Raw genomic sequence first — 20,867 nt, forward strand, 5'->3', positions numbered from 1 at the left:
GATGAGCATTGTTAGGAGACTCCTATTCCTCTCATAGAGCTACAATTCTCAGAGTGGTTTGACAATCGCCCTTCCTAGGGAACTCTGGAAATTATAGTTCTGTGAAGGGAATGATCTCCTAATAAATCTCAGCTCTCTTAACAAGTAAGTCAGCAAGTCCCACTGGATTTAGTGAGGCTTTCTTCCTGGTGTGTAGGTATAGGGTGGTATTCAACCGAGTTTTACTCTAGAGGAGATCCATTGACTCCATTAATTTCTCTGGCTCTGCTCTGAGTAAACCCTGGTTGAATTCCCCCCATAGGAGTGCAGCTTTAAGCAGGAACTTAATTTTTTCCTGCTGAAATCAATGGAACTTTGAATTGTTTCACTTTGACCAGATCATGCCTTATATAAATAACACGCACAATTTTCCAATCTACTGATTATCGGAACATTTTGGATAAATGATTCTCTTAGGCTTTTAAGGGCTGTGCATTTGCTCATACAGCAAAATATTTCTGTACTGCTTGACAAGTGGGAGATGGCAGATGCCCATTTAAAATTATGTCTACAGAATGTTATTTTTTATTCTGACTTACCATGATCTTGTAGTATGTTTGAACAGCTTCAGTTGTTTTTATGTTTCCTTCCTTCCTGCTTATTGCATCTTGGTTTAGACTAGCCTTCGCCAACTTGGTGTCCTCCCCACGTTTTTGACTACATCTCCTATGAGCCTCACTTGACATGGCTGCAGTTGTCACCTGAAAACATCAGAAAGGCGGCTGGTTTGGGAAGGCTGGCTTTAGGTATTAGCTACCTTACCTTATTGTTAGTAATGCTGTTTATAGGAGTGTTCTTCAGTCTTGGAGACCTTGGTGATTCAGGACTCCCATCATCCTCAGCCAACTTAGCCAATACCCAAGGATGATGGGAATTGTAGTCCAACAACACCAGGGAATCCAAGAGTGTCGAAGAACACTCTTCTAGAGATCTTTTTGGTGTACAAACTGCTTTGTAAATATTATCTAATAGATCCTCCTGTACACCTTGTGAGGCATAATGGGAGATTTACTTATCCTAAGTTACCCACAGAGGTTCACGGCTTACCAGGGATTTGAACCTGGTTTCCTCGCTGCCACAGAAAATGCTAAATTTCCCATAGAAAGTTAGAGATGGTGTTCAAGTCAGGCTGATAGCTTGTGTGTGTGCATTTTTGAAGTGGGTGTCCCAGAAGGCTTAAACTGGACATCAGAGGAAGTCGTGGAGATGTAGTAAACTCTTAGTAGCATGGTTACGGCTGGAAAGGCTTTGAAGGTCAGCCAGTGCAGTCTTGGCACAGAGTTTGCACAGAGACAGCCTCCTTCTCTTTTGCACCCTTCTTAAAGAAAAGAAGACCAGCTAGCAAGATGTGTAGAGACCTCAAGAAGACATGGGGAGGATGCCCAGCGCCCATCTCTCCAGGGCAGACTGCATAGGGGTAAATCATGGGTCTTCCTCCAACCCCTGTATCACATGTGTTATTGTGATGCTGCGGCTCTGATGGGGAATAGCTAAGTTGGCTTGAACTTGGTTTGTGGACCTTGTGTTGTCTTCCCCCCTGTTCTATGCATTGTGGGGTGCTCCCGGGCTGTTGATATTTTGGAGTGGGATTCAGCCATGTATCAGGTATTTCAGACTGCGCAATTAAAGTTGATTTGGAGCTCCTGCACAACAAATATCCTCTCCCCCACCCTTAAAAAAACCCCAGACTTTTGCAATATGGAAAGTGATGAGAAGATGCACTGGAAAGCGTGGAATAACGTTTTCTTGATGCAACATTGTCTAGCCTCCCTGCAAACAAATTAGGGTGTATGCTCAATAAACAGGTTGTCTGGAAGTGACTGCATGGTGCAAGCCTATGCATGTCTGCTCAGAAGTAAGCCCAATTAATTTGAATGGGACTTACTCCCAAGTAAGTGGGATTGCAACGTTAGCCGCAGTCTCCCTCTCTTTTGCAATTCATCATTGGGGAAGGGTGGGACCACAGGGAGAGCATGTTGTGCATGCTGTAAGAGCGCATTGCAGTGAAGGGAATGGGAGGCAGAAAGGGCAGGAGACCTTTGTTGCAGCCTCAAAAGAGGTTGGCAATGATGATCTTTTTTTATCGGCTTGTTTGGAAGTTCTTTGGAAAGTGCATCATTATGTGTTGAGCACAGCAGGAGTCTTGCTCTGATAAACAAAGCAGGAGCTTTAACAGTTTTTAATCTGAGAAAATATGCATTCCTGACGCTTGATTTCTGAAAAACGTATTCTTTCTATTTTTACCAAGGAAAAACAGAAGCCACCTCAGTTATTCTTTTATTACAGATTTAAGTGGTTTACTGGCTGCAGAGGCACTGAGATGAAAACACACACCTCATATTCAGATGTGCCCTGGGAACAATGAAATGGATAAAGCAGTGCTACATAAGCCATGCTATATTTGAAAGACAAGTGATGTGTGTGTGAGAAAGAGACAGAGAGAAACAGACAAATGCTGCAAGCAAAACTATGCTGTTTTTGACTGTGATGCAATTTTAATAGTTAATTGGACTCTTTGCAAAGAGTAGCAGTAAGTGACAAATATTCGAAGCTATAATTATGGGTGTTACGGTTTTTGCTTCAATAACTTTAGCTTCTGCTTGTTAGTTTTAGCAGTAAGACGGTGAAACTCGGTGAGTGACCTTGAGGGCCAGTCACTATCTTTCAGGGTAACCAACGCCACAATGCTGTTGTTGTCGTCAGAATTAAATGGGAGATCTTGTGAGTGCCACTGTGAGTTAGAAGATGGTACAATCATACAAGGGACGCTGGTGGCGCTGTGGTCTAAACCACTGAGCCTTGGGCTTGCCGATCAAAAGGTCAGTGGTTCGAATCCCCGAGACGGGGTGAGCTCCCGTTGCTCGGTCCCAGCTTCTGCCAACCTAGCAGTTCGAAAGCATGCCAAAAAGTGCAAGTAGATTAATAGGTACCACTCCGGCGGGAAGGTAAACAGCATTTCTGTGCGCTGCTCTGGTGTTGGTGTTCCATTGCACCAGAAGCGGTTTAGTCATGCTGGCCACATGACTTGGAAAAACTGTCTGTGGAACGGACAAACGCCGGCTCCCTTGGCCTGTATAGCAAGATGAGCGCCGCAACCCCAGAGACGTTCGCGACTGGACTTAACTGTCAGGGGTCCCTTTACTTTTACCTTACAATCATACAAATAAATATGACCATTCCATCAGTAGCACGGTTAGATGTCAGAGCCCAGCAAGCAAATAAACAATGCAGAATTAAACTATGGCATTCACCATAGCTCCAGTTTGGAAGGCTTTCAAAGGGGATTCAACAAACTGACAAAGAATAAGGAACTACCAAGAACTGCTGGTCAGGGCGGCTATGTAGACTCCAGCCTCAGAGTTTGTGTGCCACTAAATACCAGTTGCTAGAGAAAAGAAGCGGGAGAGAACTATGGCTCTCCTCTCCTGCTTGGGGGCTTCCCAGTGGCTGGCCAACGTGGAAACAGAATGCTGAACCAGATAGGCTTGATCCAGTAGGGCTCTTTGTTCCAGGGGTTTTTGTCCAAGATTGCCGTTTCCTCGTGGCAAATAAGGCATGCGTGGGCTCAAAGCAGTGTGCGCAGGGTTATTTCATTTTAGAACAGTCCTGTGAGGTGGGTTGTGCTGGGAGAACCTAGCTGAAGAACATTCCTTAATAGGAATGCTGAATGCAGTTTGTGGCCCTTTGGATTGCCGTGCAGTGGGCAGGGGCGGAGGAAGGGGGGGAGGTCGCCCTGGGTGTCACCACTGAGAGGGGTGTCTCTCTTGGGTGAGCCACGCGTCTCTCTTGGGTGAGACGTGGTGGCTTGGGCACCTGCAGGCTTCGTGCTGCTCCAAATGGTCCACCCACCTCCTGCCCCTCAGCTGTAGGGCGGCTGAGTGGGAGAAGGCTGGCAGACTCCTCAGAGGCACCACAGAATGTCCTGCCCCAGCTCGCTGTGCCCCATGGGCGGATAGCCCCATCCCTGGGTGCAGGGTGCTGCCCCAGGCACCTGATTGGCTTGCTCCACCGCTGGCAGTGGGCTATCATGCCATGGCTTCATGTCTGCTCCGGCGCATTCCCTTTGCTGTGGTGCAACTTGTGGTGTATCCCCAAACTTCCCAGGTATTAAGAATTGCCCCTTTGCTTCAGCATCCAGCAGCAGCTCTGCACAGAATCTCTCCCTGCTGAGAGAGATTTTGTGGAAAGATGACATGGTGGATTTTGACACAGAAACATTAAAAAAAGAAATGAGGATGAAGCGTAGTGCCAGAAACTGACAGCGCTAAAAAAAGATACCAAGGTATTTGTGTGCCTTCACAAATGGGGGAAAGTTGTGTAGATTTATGTTAAGGGATTAACAACGGAATTAGCATTTCTGCTAATGTCCAATCCAGTCAGCAGCTTTGCTGCTTAGCTAGTTTGTAGGCCTCAAATAAATAAATAAATACTTTTCCAGAGCAGGTGCTGGTATGCATTTACACCCAAACACCTGGCAAATAAAATCCACATGCAAGGTGCAAATAGAACAGTTGTAAAATACTGTTTGGTTTAAAGAATTGTCATTGGAACAGGGGAAGCTGCCCTGTTCAGAGACACCACTGACCCATTTAGGTCAGTATTGTTGTGGGGTGTTGGTGTGGGTGTTACACCTGGGAGCTTTTGCATGCAGAGGAGATGGTCTAGCACTGAGCTAAGGCCCTTCCCCGATGCAGCCCATGATGATCAAGGATGTTATTTGAGAATGAAATTCACGCAGAGGGCAAGCACCTCTGTGACAGATGAGGAAGAAAAGAGACAGGGCCAATTTAAATGATCAAAACAAACATCCTAACATATTTTTGCCTGCGCAGATTCTAGGGTTGATGGAGAGCCCTTTGTGTTACAGTTTTATAGCTGTGTTGAGATAATGAATATGTGGTTGAAAATGTAGAAGATGGGCAAATAAAATGAACAGGGGGCTGGAGCCACAAGTAGCCAGCAAGTACATCAGCATGAAGTGAGCATAGATAGTGGGAGGCACAGCCTTTGAGAGGCACAATCCATCATTTGGTGTGTGAGTCACTGCAGTGGTGATCACCGTCACAGTGACACCATCAGCCATGCATTTGGTGTCACTGTGGATGCAGCCTGTGCACTTACAGATGTGCATGCTTTGGAAAAGATGTGTATGTGAGCAGGAGCATCACAAGTCAGGGGGCCTATACATGTGGACAAGTGCCATATATACCTAGATGGGCAGAACTGTATGCATGCTTTTTAAAAATAATGGTTTCATTTTGCAAATTGCAGCCCAGAAAGAACAACAACAAAAAAGCAATCTCATGTTTCACTGTTACAGTGCACAACTGGAAAGAAGTGAGAAGCGTTAAAATCAGATAAACAATAGGCAAAACAGCTATCTGATATAGCCCCTCTGAAACCCAGTGTGGGTCTCTGGAGGTCGTGAACTCTCAAGAAGTTATGAAAGTTAGGAACGGAAACCAAACCATGTCAAACTGATTAGATGCAGTTTGGTCCCTTGTTTTCCACCCGTATCACCCGCTGGATCTTTCCATGAGAGCAAGAGTCAAACATGCTTATACCAACTTGCATTAAAATAAACTCAGAGGACGTTTCCGGCCTCTGGCTATTGTTGATCCGGCTGCAACCAAGAGGAACAATTAATAAGATATTTATGGCTGAGTTTGGGGCCGGTGAAAATAGAGAGAAGAGCTAAAGGGGCTGCTTTTGGGATGATCTGGTTAGCTATTTAGAAACACGACCAAAGATTGAATCCCAAAAGCTAGAGATGTTGGGCAAAACCACTACATCTGGGGGCAGGAGCCTCAGTCTGAGCATCCATCCCTTCCAAGCACTCAGGATACATATGCATGGTGTTCCCTTCCCACTGATGCCACTGCATGAAACATTTATTGAGCACGTAATTGTGGGAACATCTATATGCCCCTGTATCCTTTCTAGATTGTGTCCTGGGTTGTGGCATCCAAAGTCTTGACAGGGCTGGGCTATAGTAGGTAAGCAGATACTGGTAAGCAGATATTGGGACACTTACAATGCTTAGTTTAGCACTGTATTTTCACCCAGCATCATGGAGTTGCTATTTGGATTTTTCTCTCCCAAGCACCAGCATATTTGGGTTGCCTTGGACCTCCGCATGAACTTCCTCCACTGTGTACAGCCACACAGGTGGTTAGTGTGTTCATCTTTTTGACAGTGGATGGGAGGAACTAATCTCAGGCATTCTCTCCATCCCCACTCGTCTCCATCAGGGGATCAGCATTGCCAGAAGTGGTGGGGCTGGCCATTGGGATTGATCTGTACATATGCAGATCTTCCATAGAATAGAGGTTGTCATGGTTGGTTTCTAAAAACAGAACATTAAACATACAACTCCAGAGGGGTCTCCTGAACTGAATGGAAATGTGGCACTTTCAAGTTAAGCTTAGCTCTTATGGACAAGCAGTTGCAAACTCAGTAACACCAGACAATTCTCATAAGTATGCAGTATTTAATTGGAATGCAAGGCAACCTAGCACCATGAAATGTTGCAAGACCGGTATTCTTATAGGAGCATGTGATATAGGGATTAGGGCAGTTGGTGGGGGGGGGACGCGACTAATCTTAATCCAAAATAGAAAAGAAAAAAGCTGATATGTGTGAGATGGTTGTTTTTGCTCTCTTTTTTTAAGTGTTAGGTCTAGGTAACTCACGTTTTTCACCTTTGACTATAGCTTCATGAATTCAATAATTTCCATTTTCTGTGAAATGCTTGTATCAGGAGGTAGAACACAGGTGTGTCTCACAGTAAGTTGATTCCATCATTTTGAAAAGGGCAGTTCCACACCTGAGCTACACATGCAGTTCTGGGATGCTGAGGTAGAATCACAACAGGCATCGCCATCAAGGCCTAACAAACGTATGCTGGCTCCTACTCTGTAGCTTTTTCAGTGCCAACCGAATGCTTTTTCTCTTTTGGCTGGCGTTAGTATAATAGGATGTCCAGATTGAAGGATTGTAATATATATATTTAAAGGATTTTAGTATTAAATTGTATTTGTTTTATCTGTCTGTATTATTTGTCATGGCCCAGCCCTGAGATCCTACCAGTTGCAGGGTAGATTATAACCCTTTTAAATAAATTAATTGAATAAATACATTTCTTTTTGAAAAATCCTTCAGGAAGTACAAATAAATATCCGTCATTGAGCCATCTTTTTCTTTGAATTGGAGTGTGTACTGGCAGTAGAAACACCTACTTGACTAGGCAGAAGACTCTGAAAAACATCCCCCATCCTCAGTCAGTTTTTACCCCTCCTTTTGCTGAAACTGTTAGACGTCACATGGTGCTATTGTTTTTATACCATCAACAGCACCTGGCTTGTCAAATCCATCATTATGAGACTAGTATCCTGTTGCTTATACGCCTGCCTTTTTTTAAAAAAAAAAGTGACCTGCTTTAAGAACAATTATGGCTTGAAATATTGGATGAATACTTAGACATCTTTATCAATCAGCTTAAGAAACAGCACCTGTTCTTTGCTTACTTTTTCCACATCTGTTGAAAGGTGGTGTGACTTTAGAGTGATATATTGATACTGTTGCTTCCAGACCATTTACAGGAAGGCCTCTGGCAAACAGGAATGTCATAACAATGATATTGCGCCGTGGGTTCACCTTGACAACATACAATGGGCCTGAGGCAGACAATGGCATGTTCTTTGTGAAGTTTGCACAGCTTCCCACGATGGTTCCACTTGGTCAGTCTTCGTAGCTGGTGATAAATTAATAACTGAAAATTTTACTCAACAGCCTGTTATTCTTCCTACTAGATGCCTCTCATTTAAAAGTAAAGACAACCTACCAAGTGATTCCTTTATGTTTGGTTTAAAGGATGTGTCACTATATATAATTTGCAAACACATGGTAAGACAGGTGACTAGTTGAAAGTAAACCTTGCCTGTATCATGAAAAATCCACCAGAAATATTTTCATGCACTCATTAAAGTCCTCCTTCCTCCTTATTTTCAGACACCGTGATATATCACTATATCATGATGTTTAGCTGGTGATACATCACAATGTTGAAAACCAGATATCGCCCAGCCCTACATAGTAGTCACCACTGCAGACACACACACACACATGCTTAATTTGGATGAGAAAGTGGATTTCTGGCCAAGATGGTGCCTGAAAAGAGGCTGTTTGCTGTTATTGGATGAGAAAATCCATCCTTTTCTTGGTACACCATTTGGCTTATCCAGACACAAAATGTTAATGGTTATAGTGAGGAGAACACACTGCCCTTCTTGAAGGAAGGGAATTTCAGGTTGCTGTGTTTGTAAGTTGTTGTTAAATGTCAGTTGAGAAATGTGTGATTGTAGTACTGCTGTGCTTTCTGAAATACCATCCTTTGGGGACTCTAGACTTCTCCCCCCTTCGTCTTGTTGTTTGGTAAGAAGAGTATATTACTCTGTTCAACTATTCACATGTCTAGCATTTTTCTACATTAAGGAAAAACGAGGCTGTCCTCATGTAGCTTTTCTGAATTATCCCTTTTAACAAATCACACTTTGTCAAGAGGTTTAGCTTTTCATAGGAATGCCTTCTAACCAAAGAAAGGTTCTCTGGATTGTAGAAGGAGATTTCCTTTGTGAAAACTAAGAGGATTGTAAAGCTCCCAAGGTTTGGCTAGGGACCAAATCAATTGACTCAACAAGACTCAACATGTTTTCTTCTTCCAAGTGTCTTCCTAAGTGCATTTATTTGACAATGGGCTTGTTTATATCGCCAGTGGTAACAGAACAAATGGACTACAATGGATGGGGCTGCATAGATCTATGTGGGAAGCTGACAATCATAGCATCAGAGGGGTTCTTTGGATTGACCCTCACAGGTCGAGAGCTACTATTTGCTACGAATGCCAGAGAAACTAGCTTTTTGCCTGCTGTGGCAAATGCACCAGTTACTGCCACATGAGGCTGCATTAGGCCATACATTTGAGGAACTATAATGCCACTTTAAACTGTCACAGTTTCCCCAAAGAATTTTGGGAGATGCAGTTCTTTTTAAGGATGCAAAGGTCTCTTAGGAGACCCCTTGTCCCCTCAAAGAGGTACAATATCCAGAGTGGTTTAGAGCCAGTTAATCTCTCTTCACAGGGAGCTATAGTTTTGTGAAGGAGTCTCCCAACATCTCTGTCAGTACCTTGTAACAAACTGCAACTCCCAGAATTCTTTGGAGGAAGCCGTGACTGTTTAAAGTGGTATATAATAATGCTTTAAGTATTTGGTGACCTCCAGTGCAAATGAAAATATATATATAATAAGATAAAACTATATCGTTGTGATTTTACCACCTCAGAAAATAATGTGAGAATCAGGCCATGTTTGTTTCTTTGGAGGAGGAATGGCCTGCATCACCACAGCAGCTTTTAGTTTCCTAGCATGTGAGAGCCAATGTGGTATGGTCCGTGTCAGACTTAGAAGTGGGAAGAGCCGAGTTCAGAAATATCCCTTCAGTTGTGAAGCACACAGGGTTCGTCTCTCTCAGGCATGCTCCCTAGCCTACCTCACAGAACTGTTGTTAGCATCAAAGTTTGCAGAAAGGGAAGGAAATAACTATATTGTTTTGTATGCAGCGCCATGGAAGATGGTTCAGATGTAAATGCGGTGCTTTTTTCTGGGTGGTATGCTGGGGTACGCATACCCCTAAACATTTTGTGAATCTAACGGGAGAAGAAACTAAAAATTTATTATTATTATTAGTTTTTTCTCTAGTGTGGTGAATTGTCAGTTCCATTGAACAGCACAGTGAATTGTCAGTTCCATTGCTACCTTCAATGGCGGCCTCATTTCCTGCCACGGTGTTTCCTGAGTCTCAGACGGAAGTGAGCGTTTAATGTGTGAAGTAGGAGTTGGAATCTAGCACGGTGATTGGTCAGTTTCATTGCTACCACCTCCAGTGGTGGCTTCATTTCCTTTCCCGGTGATTTTCTTGAGTCAAACTGAGAGTACCTCTCAACATATTTTTTGGGGAAAACACACTGTATGTAAAGAGATAATTTCTGTGGAGGTAGTAAAGGGGAGCATCAGTTGCTGTGTCTTATGGCTGGTTCCTTTCCAGCAAGGCTTTTCCCCATATTGCCACGTAGTTAGGCCTGCTTCGTCTCTTATATTCCCTACATCAGCAGTGAGTAACCAATCTTTATCAAAAGAGTCGAGTGATGTGCTCTGTTAAATGGGTCTTTCTGTCTTTTCTTTTTTTGTAAATAGTTGCCTCTTGGGGAGGCAGAAGGGAAATCAGGTTCAGTACTGTGGCACAGGGTGGGGGATCAAAATCTCTCCCCCCCCCCAGCTGCTATTTGTCACAGTGATTGTTTCATTAACATTAGCTATCCTGCTGTCCCCGTATTTATATAGTATCCTTATATCCTGCCTCAGTGAGGTATACATTTTTCATAGAATCATAGAATCATAGAGTTGGAAGAGACCACAAGGGCCATCGAGTCCAACCCCCTGCCAAGCAGGAAACACCATCAGAGCACTCCTGACATATGGTTGTCAAGCCTCTGCTTAAAGACCTCCAAAGAAGGAGACTCCACCACACTCCTTGGCAGCAAATTCCACTGTCGAACAGCTCTTACTGTCAGGAAGTTCTTCCTAATGTTTAGGTGGATTCTTCTTTCTTGTAGTTTGAATCCATTGCTCCTTGTCCGCTTCTCTGGAGCAGCAGAAAACAACCTTTCTCCCTCCTCTATATGACATCCTTTTATATATTTGAACATGGCTATCATATCACCCCTTAACCTCCTCTTCTCCAGGCTAAACATGCCCAGCTCCCTTAGCCGTTCCTCATAAGGCATCGTTTCCAGGCCTTTGACCATTTTTCTTCCCTTCCCACTTTAGCCTTGCAACAATCCTGTGAGGTAGATTGCATTGAGAGATAGCAACCGGCCCAAGGTCACCCAGTGAACTTTTTGGCTAACTGGGGATTGATTGTCCTGACTTTCTCCAACTGCTTTGGATCTGACCCTGCCTTGTCCTCTTCCCCCAAATCCTGCTTAGGTTCCTGCCCCAATTTCTCAACATATTTATGGGTTCAGAATGTATTCTGAATCTCTTGCATCAACTTATCCCTAGGCTTGCTCCTAGAGACGACCCATTCCCCACATTGTTGCAGCTTGTCTTCAAGGGGGAAATATATGTGCTGTTTCAGGTCTTTATAGGTCCTTCTAAAGCCTTTATTGTTTTGCTATCATTGTGCATTAAAAGTTCCATGAAAATGCAGGCCAAGCATTACCTCTGGATAACAGCAATGAAGGCCAGTGCAGAAAAATAGCATTAAAATTATATTTTTATTGCTTAGGTTTCTGTTCCAATGAAAGGTAAAAACAATGCTACTTTCTGCTTTTGATTAACCAACCTTCTCAAATAGAAATCTGGGAGATTGATTTTCTCCCAGAGTTGCTTTGTTTGCTGTTCAGTTGCCTTCCTTAGTAAAATATGTACTTGGAATATGGAGCCAGCACTTTAAAATCCTCTCCTTCTGTCCCTGTCTCTCTTCTGATTTCATATATGAAATATGAAGTTGTATTTTCCACCCCCTCGGAGTTCTGCAAACACTGCTCTTTTCCCCTCCATTAAAAAATCAACTTTATGTTTTTGCTACTCTTCTATTTTTTTAAAAAAATAGGGCATAAATTATTGGCAAGGACAACGCTTTGTCATGGCAGACCTTCTCAGCCAGCAAAGCAGGTCTGCATGCATTTTATCACCACCACTAGTTTATTAATCACCTTCTAAACCACCGTTTCCAGGCAATTTACACATAAGATAATTAAAAACAGTTAAAAGCACAAATGCAACAAAGACACTTAAAACAAGTAGACACCCACAATAAAGGTCCATTTATCCAGCTGGGGGACATAGCTGTCAACGTTTCCCTTTTTTAAAGGGAAACTCCCTTATTCTGAATAGGATTCCTCGTAAGAAAAGGGAAATGTTGACAGCTATGCTGGGGAAGCTTGTCGGAACTCACGTCTGGAAAATTCAAATAGTGGACACCTGTCGTATTTTGCAATAAATGAGACTAAGACAAATTAAAGCTCCAATGAACTTTTCTAAACACCTTACACCTTGCCCCAAAAGGCTTGCTTTATGTAGTAAATGAGTGACTCCAGTGACAGCTGCTCCAATTTCCTCTTTGAAGTACTAATTTACTAAATGCAGGGGGTTTTCTCTTTCACCTGGAGCATTCAAAATTAGGGTGCACACACACACACAACCCAGAACTTGACACCTGAAGTAGCCCAGCCACTTCCATATTGTACTTCGTCCCCAGCCCCACAAGCTGTTGTTGGACTCCCGTCAGCCCCAGTCATAGAATTGTAGAGTTAGAAGCATGGCCTGTTGCCAGGGATGATGGGAGCTGTAGTCCAGCAACATCTGGTTAGCCAGAATAGTAGTTCTGACTCATGTAAGGCCGATTCCTATGTTCCTGTATGTATGTGTCCCACCTTACGTACGGTAATAGCTGCCACACAGCTCCATTCAGAGCAGCAGCAGTTGCCATATTGAATCTGAAGCGGCCTTGACGTACTGGTTGTGATATATAAACGAGACAGATTTATTGTTTGAGTAGTTGTGAAAACATTATGTGTTGAGTCAGGCAGCAAAATGTTTCCGTGGCTGTTCTCTTAGCTGGCATTCTTTGAAATTCTGTTCATATATTCTTATACCACTTCTGTGCGGTGCAGCGTATATCGTAAACGACTCTCAGCTAAAACATGTCACCAGTATTTTTAATAATCCACCCTCCCCACCCCTCCACAATCATCAGTTGAACAGAAAGGATGGAGCAAAATGTGCTGCTGTTGACATAATACCCCAGATGAATGGGCAATAAACAGAAGTTGGAGAAGTTGGATGGTGCCCTGTTATTTAAACTAGGGGTGGCAAACTGGAAGCCCAGTGGCTGCAACTAGCTCCCATCCTGACTTACCTGGTTCCTTCCCCAGTTTCCCTGTACCAAGTTGGGTGTGCAAGGCAGTGCTCATTAACCTCAAAGATGCCCCTGCTGATATACGTATGCTTCTAGGACCACATTCACACCATGCGCTTAAAGCACTATGGTACCACTTGAAACAATCATGGCTTCCCCCAATGAATCCTGGAAATGGTAGTGTTATGTACTAAGCTTGGATCCTAGAACAATAGGCTTGTAGGATCCTAGAACGCAACAGCTGATTGGCTTGCAGGAAAAGACCAATCAGTCTCCAGGAGGAAGTTAATCAGCCTATTAGGCTGGTAGGATCGTAGAAAGCAACAACTGATTGGCCTGCAGGAAAAGACCAATCAGGTCCAGGAGGGAAGCAGAATCAGCCAAGACTCATTGTGTAAATAATGTATATAAAAGCATGAGGTTTTTTGGGGGGGCAATTCAATCACTTTTTTACAAGCTGCAATAAAGAGCATGAAATCACTACAGGACTCTGAGTATATTTCAGGTAGTTTGCTTAAGGGTGTTGAGAGCCAACAAGAGACCCCTATTCCCCTCCCACAGCTACAATTTTCAGAGCGGTTTAACAGTCCACCCCTCTTCCCAGGGAACTATATACCAGATACTGTGAATTACAAGTGAGGAAAGCGGTGTACTGTGCAGAATTCCTGTAGGCATCTGGTTGGCCAATGTGAGAACAGGATGCTGGACTACATGGTCCTCTGTCTCTAAGATTTCCCCCACTTTTTGAGCACAACACTTACTTCTTCATTCTGATTTCCTTGCAGTTTTTCTCTCATGGTTTTCTAACATTACTCACAATCTATAAACTGTAGCCTTCTTGCTTTTCATTTCTATTTTAATACTATGATTGACACGACCCTTGGAATAGACTGGATTTTAATTCCTTGCCAGCCATAACTATGTGCAGTTCTTATTGCATAACAAGTTTTTTTAATGCTGCTTTTTTGCTGCTTTTTTAAATAATGAAACCATTAATTATTTTTTATTTTACTTTAAAAAAAGACGCTTCCTATTGCAATTGCTTTTAAACCAGGGATGGAGCAAATGAAACCTATTGCTAGTAAAATACAGGAATTAATGTTTAATTCAGTGAGGGGGAGCTTGCAGTCCTTCCAATGTTGGACTCCAAGTTCCATCAGCCCCAGTGAGCATGAAGAATGGTCAGGGTGATGGGTATTGTAGTCCAACAACATCTGGAGGGTCAAACATGTTTTCCACACCTGTTTTAAACTGTTTTATTTCTGGCTTTTATTCTTATTTAGAGTCGTACTTTGGAAATCAAACGGAATCCATTCTGGAAGTCCATTCGACTTCCAAAACGTTCGACTTCCAAGGCAGGGCTTCCGATTGGCTGCAGGAGCTTCCTGCAGCCAATCAGAAGCCACAGAAGCCCCGCCGGACGTTCAGCTTCCAAACGAACGTTCGCAAACCGGAACACTTACTTCTGGGTTTGCGGCGTTCGGAAGCCAAAACGTTCGACTGCTGAGGCGTTTGTCAACCAAGGTATGACTGTATTCCTTTTATATATTGCTGTTTGTAGTGTGTGTGTGTTTACTATTTTTGTAAACTGCCTTGAGGTATTTGAAGAAAAAGTGGGGTATTAATAATTTAAATAAGTACTTTTAAGCATCCCATTAAACAAATCTGTTTGATCTGATATCAGCCTGATAAAGTGCTGAGATATCGGAGGCTGGATACTGGAAGCTCCTATAGAGAGGGAAGCTATGAGCAATGGGATAAAGCTGACTACAGTATTAACAGCCTTCATTACTAGCCGCCCCAACGCTCAGCATTCCTCTTTCACGCGTTTCCCCTATTGTTTTGTAAACAGAGCTTCTGCATTGCCCTGATTCAGCTAGCGAGATATCATTGAGTGCTAGATATCATTGCCTCTTTATGTGCCGCCATAGGAAAAGTTCCATTGAAACTCTGGGGAATCATTGTGCTTGTGCTCTGAACAACATCCGCACAAGTATGTGTGTATAGCCACAACACATGGGAAGCTTCCTTGGGAGAGCTGATCTTATATTGGTTAAGGAGGCTGGCGAAATTGGCATATGTTGAGGGTGTCAGGTATGAAGCAGGGAAACAAATGAATCTGTGCCTTAAATAACGACATTTAAGTGCCTCTCTGTCTTCCAGGGTTCAGATACCATATGTCAGCTGAAGAACGAACCCACCTGTTCGTTATTTATAGATGATGCAGCAGAATCATTGGTGCTGTTTGGGGGGGAAATGGAGGGCTGAAGATAAGGAGGAATGAGCGCAATCTCAGATTAGAGCTTTCAAGGCGTTCCTCTTCACTTAAGAGGAGGGACTGATGCCCTCCACACTCAAAGCAGAATGCAGCTCCAGAGCTAATCTTCAGATGCAGGAAGCGGGGAACCCTGGTTGTAGAGGAACATGCATGGATGAAGGCGATATATAAAATTGTTAACAAGTTTAGTGGCAGTAGAATGGGTTGAGTGCTATTGAACAAGTAGTTGTTACTGGACGATTTGTGTGGATGAAGTGCAAGGCAGAATTCGGGTGTGATGTGCATGTGTTAGCAGGGTGAGTGTTGTTGTGCAGGTTTGTTCTTTAAACTGCTTGGAGACCGTCATTAAGCTGTGTGCGACTCTGTTAAATGATAAATAAACAAATATTCATTGCGAATGTATTTGCATTGTTTCGATGCCATTTTATTCCATTGGCACCGTCTTCTCAGTTTATTCTTTTCCTGCCTCTTCTTTACTCTTACCGCACTTTAATCTGTGTCACATGCATTCCCACCCACAATGATGCTGCAACATTATAGCTGCTAATGACAATACCATGGGTGTCTTTGGAGAATAAACTATTTGCTTCTTTAAAAACAAGTTACTGGCAATACAATTTATTAAGAGGTGGAAGGGGAGAACTTGACACAGATGTGCTGTTTTCAGCAGCATAACCTGAAGCTAAAATAATCTCATAGAGTTTGATCCAGTGCCAATCCTACTCAGAGAAGGTCCATTATCATTAAAAGGCATGGTGAACTTGGGTCCATTTTCAGCTTTCAGTCTCTGCTGAGATTCCTGCATTGCAGGGAGTTGAACTGGGGTTGAAAACACTTGGGGTGCCTTCCAACTTTACAATTCTATGATTCTGATTAATTTCAGTGAGTTTACTCGAAGTAGGACTTAATGGCATGCAACCCATAGAGAACTGTCCATGGTACTGAGGTTTTCTTGTAAATCAAGAATAGATTTTCAGAGCATTCGGATCACATTAAAAAACCTTGCTGGTTCTGATAATCAGGACTCCAGAATTTGTGGAAACCAGCAGAGTTTTGATATATGGAATACGATGCTCGCTGCAGTTAACTGAACGAATTTGTTGGCTGTGTGTTACAGTAATCATATTGGGTTTTTTATTATTTTTTTATTTTGCTAGACATCTCAATTTATAAAGGCTGAAGTTCACATATTGATTTGAAAGAACTGACTTGATTTCCCCCCCAGCTGGTTTAATTTAACGTCAGTTCATTTGGTACGGGTTTCCTCCCGTGACCTTCTAAACGAAGTCTTCATTTATTTCCTTTTTTGTTTCTGAAAACTTACAGCACAGCCAAGTACAGCGTGGTGACATTTCTACCTCGATTCTTGTATGAGCAGATCAGAAAAGCGGCTAATGCTTTCTTCCTCTTCATTGCCTTACTGCAGGTAGGCCTCTGTTGCGAAATTAAACTGACTACATTTGTCACTCTGTTTAATATAATTACAAGTGAATGTTCTGGGCATATCTTTCCTATAGCAATGATGAAACCCCCGAACTGTGGACCTCACCGTTGCATGGCACAGTGATCATGCTCCATAGAATCAATGGGAGTGATTGACAGCAAATTCTTTCAGACTGTTGTTCTGTACTAAGGGCTTCCAACATCATGCCTTTCCTGATGTTGCTGGACTACAACTCCCATCACCCTCGGCCATACTGGCTGGGTCTGATGGGAGCTGCAGTTCAACAACATATGGAGGCTAACATGTTGTCTACCCCCATAGGTATCAGAGCAGAGCTGGGACCAAGGGTAGCAGTAACTAAGCCTAGACCTGGAGGATGTGTTTTCCAGCTTAGGGTCTCTGAGGCTCAGGCTAGAGTAAAACAGGCCTATTGACCACACAAAGGGAGAAAGCCAACCTGTATTTGAAATGATCCTGGGATGCTTCAGTCAGGAGCCTTTGTATTGTTTGCCAATTGAAAGGGGTCAGTGTTACACACCCCTTGTGTCCCTTAGCAGAGCTCTGAGACCTGAGCCCATGCAGTCCAATGCAGCTTGCTAGGTTAGGCCCTAGTTTCAGAGGCTAGTGACGCATTGCACCACATTTATGTTGTAGAGCCCTAACACTGGTTTTTAGAAACAAAATGTTCAAGACAAGGGAATTTATACTGGAGAAGCACCAAGGGGGAGGAGATGCTTCACCCTTGCATTGCCCAGTCGTTCTCTACTCTAAATCACCCCACCAAACAATATTTCCTTCTGTATTTGGAATCCCATTGAAGAAAAGCTGTAGAGAAAGGGTCACAATTTGGAGTAGAGAAGTAGCAGGTAAAGAATAGATTTAAGTTACCCTCACTGCTCACCTTTCAACTACAAGTTCTTTCCTCCAGAAGTTGCTTTTCATTTAGCAAATGGCATCAGGAATTTTGGCTTTTTTCTCTCAGTACTTTCCCAGTAGGAGAAAACATTGGTCATAGCCGTGTTCTAGTAACATTAAAATAATTATTATTATTATTATTTTCCCTTTTCAGCAAATTCCAGATGTCTCACCAACTGGAAGATATACCACCTTGGTGCCACTGCTATTTATTCTCACAGTTGCTGGCATCAAGGAGATTATTGAAGACTATGTGAGTATATGTTGGGCATTTGGATGAAATAGGCCAACCATCTATTGTTGGAGGGGAAGCGCCGTAGCTCAGTGGCAGAGCATCTGCTTTGCATGCAGAAGGTCCCGGGTTCAATTCCTGGCATTTCCAGGCAGGGAGAGACTTATGTTTGAAATACTGGAGAGCCACTGCCAGTCAGTGCAGGCAGCACTGAGCTAGGTGGGCCAATGGGTTGACGTAGTATAAGGCACTTCTCTGTCTTTTCTAACCAATGTTCCTCCGATCCTTTGAAACTTAGATGTGGTCATGCAAGAGACATTTCTGTGTATGGAGCAGGAGCCTATAGACACACCCGTGGACACCTTGCATTCAAAGGACACCAATTGTGCATCGGGATGTATTAGTTATTTATGTAGTTTCCTGTTATTTACCGTATTTTTCGCCCCATAAGACGCACCGGCCCATAGGACGCACCTAGTTTTCAGGGGGGGAATCAAGGAAAAAAATATGATTTCCCCCCCGCAGCTCTGGGCCAAGTCAGTCCCTTCTCCCTCCTCGGGGAAAAGCCCCCAAGAGCGGCGTGCTCTTTAAAGGGTGCGCGGCTCCTGCAGGCTTTTCTAGGAGGTGGGGGAATTCCCCCACCTCCTAGAAAAGCCGGGGAGCCTTTCCCCACCGCCAGCCTCAAACCCGGGTTGGAGTGTAGCGGCAAGGCGTCGCGCGCCTTCCCGCTGCCCCCCATCCTCTGGGGCTGGCGATGGGAGAAGCGCTGCTTTCCCCACTGCCAGCCTCAAACCCGGGTTGGAGAGTAGCGGCAAGGCGTCGCGCGCCTTCCCACTGCCCCCCATCCTCTGGGGCTGGCGATGGGGGAAGCGCTGCTTTCCCCACTGCCAGCCTCAAACCCGGGTTGGAGAGTAGCGGCAAGGCGTCGCGCGCCTTCCCACTGCCCCCCATCCTCTGGGGCTGGCGATGGGGGAAGCGCTGCTTTCCCCACTGCCAGCCTCAAACCCGGGTTGGAGAGTAGCGGCAAGGCGTCGCGCGCCTTCCCACTGCCCCCCATCCTCTGGGGCTGGCGATGGGGGAAGCGCTGCTTTCCCCACCGCCAGCCTGAAACCCGGGTTGGAGAGTAGCGGCAAGGCGCCGCGCGCCTTCCCGCTGCCCCCCATCCTCTGGGGCTGGCAATGGGGGAAGCGCTGCTTTCCCCACCGCCAGCCTGAAACCCGGGTTAGAGAGTAGCGGCAAGGCGTCGCGCGCCTTCCCGCTGCCCCCCATCCTCTGGGGCTGGCGATGGGGGAAGCGCTGCTTTCCCCACCGCCAGCCTGAAACCCGGGTTGGAGAGTAGCGGCAAGGCGTCGCGCGCCTTCCCGCTGCCCCCCATCCTCTGGGGCTGGCGATGGGAGAAGCGCTGCTTTCCCCACTGCCAGCCTCAAACCCGGGTTGGAGAGTAGCGGCAAGGCGTCGCGCGCCTTCCCACTGCCCCCCATCCTCTGGGGCTGGCGATGGGGGAAGCGCTGCTTTCCCCCACCGCCAGCCTCAAACAGCAGACTCTCCTGGCTTCAGCGGAAGCAACGTGAAGCCTCCGGAGCGCAGGCTTCGGAGGCTTCGTGTTGCTATCGCTGAAGCCAAGGAGTCTGCATTCGCCCCATAAGACGCACCCACATTTCCCCTTCATTTTTGGAGGGGAAAAAGTGCGTCTTATAGGGCGAAAAGTACGGTAATTCCACCCTGCCATTGCAGCCAGAATCAGTACAAAACCATACAAGAAGAACAAATGTGCTAAGAGTAGAGGGTGAGCAGGAAATCAAGCCTTTGACTCTCTCTCTCAACCCATCTACCTAGAAGTGGCCATTCCATCAGACTGTAAGAGGATACTGGATTAGATGAGCACCTGGCCTCTGATTCATCAGGATTCTTCTGTTGTTACAAAGCTTAATTTTATATTCTGAGATAAGCCCCACTGAGTTCAGTGGGGCTTACTGATAGGTGAGTCTATGAGGGTCTGTAGTCTTAATGGGCAGCACTGCTTGGTTATATGAACTCTGTCATATGACCTGCCTAATTACCAAAGTTCTCATAGCACATCTGAAATACAACAACATAAAAATGGGTGGGATTCAACATAGCTCTGAAGGACTTGTGCACGTGGGGAAAGAGGTCCACTCACAAGTCCAAAACAAGACTTTTCCACCCTCTTGTCCCCTCTGCTTACCCCTTAAACATGATCTGGGGTTTTCCCCAACCCTCCAGAGCAAATGCAAGGGGTGCACAGGGGGAAAGTCCTGCTGTTTTTTTGGACCTTGGTTCTTGCACGAAACAACTTAGTTGAACCCTGCCCTGTTGCTATGGAGATGCAAAAGCGTGCACACATTTCCCATCAGTTTCAGATGTTCCAGTTGCCGCTCTGCTTCTGAGTCTTCTGGCCACAGCAGGTCCACTGGGGTACGACCTTGCCCCAGAAATCGGTGCTAGAGCTGCCAGTTCTTAGTCCCTATCAGAGCAATGTTTCATCATTTGCACTTATTGCTGTGGCCAGTGACCAAGCCTGATGCGTGCTGCCCAGATAATGGTTTGCAGGAACATGATGGAGGGCTGAAAAATAGCTTTCACTTTGTATGTAGAAAGTTCCAGGTTCAATCCTGGTCCTCCACTTAAAAATAGATCAGGTTGCAATTGAAGAGAAGGGCCTTTGCCTGAGACCCTGGAGAGCTTTTGTCAGTCTGAACAGACGAGGCTTTGCTAGGTGGACAGCCTTACCCAACCTTCCTCCAGAAGCTTTGGACTACAACTTCCATCATGTGATTCCATTGAGTATGTTGGCTGGGGCTGATGGGTGTTGTAGTTTCTTCTTCTTTGGTGATCACTTGTAGCTGAGTAAGATTGTCTTCCATAAATATGGTTTTAACAGGGAGTCCGTAAGTGACTGTGGTGGCCAATTCTAGATCTTTACGTTCTTCCACAGCGGGGACATTGGTTTCTGGGTG

General features: G+C 44.7%; 1 protein-coding gene across 7 annotated transcripts in view; it reads left to right on the forward strand.

The window, feature by feature from the left end:
- The window catches only part of ATP8A2 (ATPase phospholipid transporting 8A2), a 341,618-nt gene that overhangs the window by 39,906 nt on the left and 280,845 nt on the right, over positions 1–20,867 (forward strand). For 6 of the 7 annotated variants that reach the window (XM_081197884.1, XM_081197885.1, XM_081197886.1 and 3 more), the window contains exons 3-4: positions 16,625–16,724; positions 17,812–17,910. In XM_081197884.1, the coding sequence (XP_081054010.1) occupies positions 16,625–16,724; positions 17,812–17,910 (199 nt within the window). Of the gene's footprint in view, positions 1–16,624; positions 16,725–17,811; positions 17,911–20,867 lie in introns of those variants that run through there. The other variant, XM_081197891.1, reaches the window with a different exon arrangement.

The sequence above is a fragment of the Podarcis bocagei genome, assembly GCF_964188305.1.
Source record: "Podarcis bocagei genome assembly, chromosome: 6".
Lineage (NCBI taxonomy): Eukaryota > Metazoa > Chordata > Lepidosauria > Squamata > Lacertidae > Podarcis > Podarcis bocagei.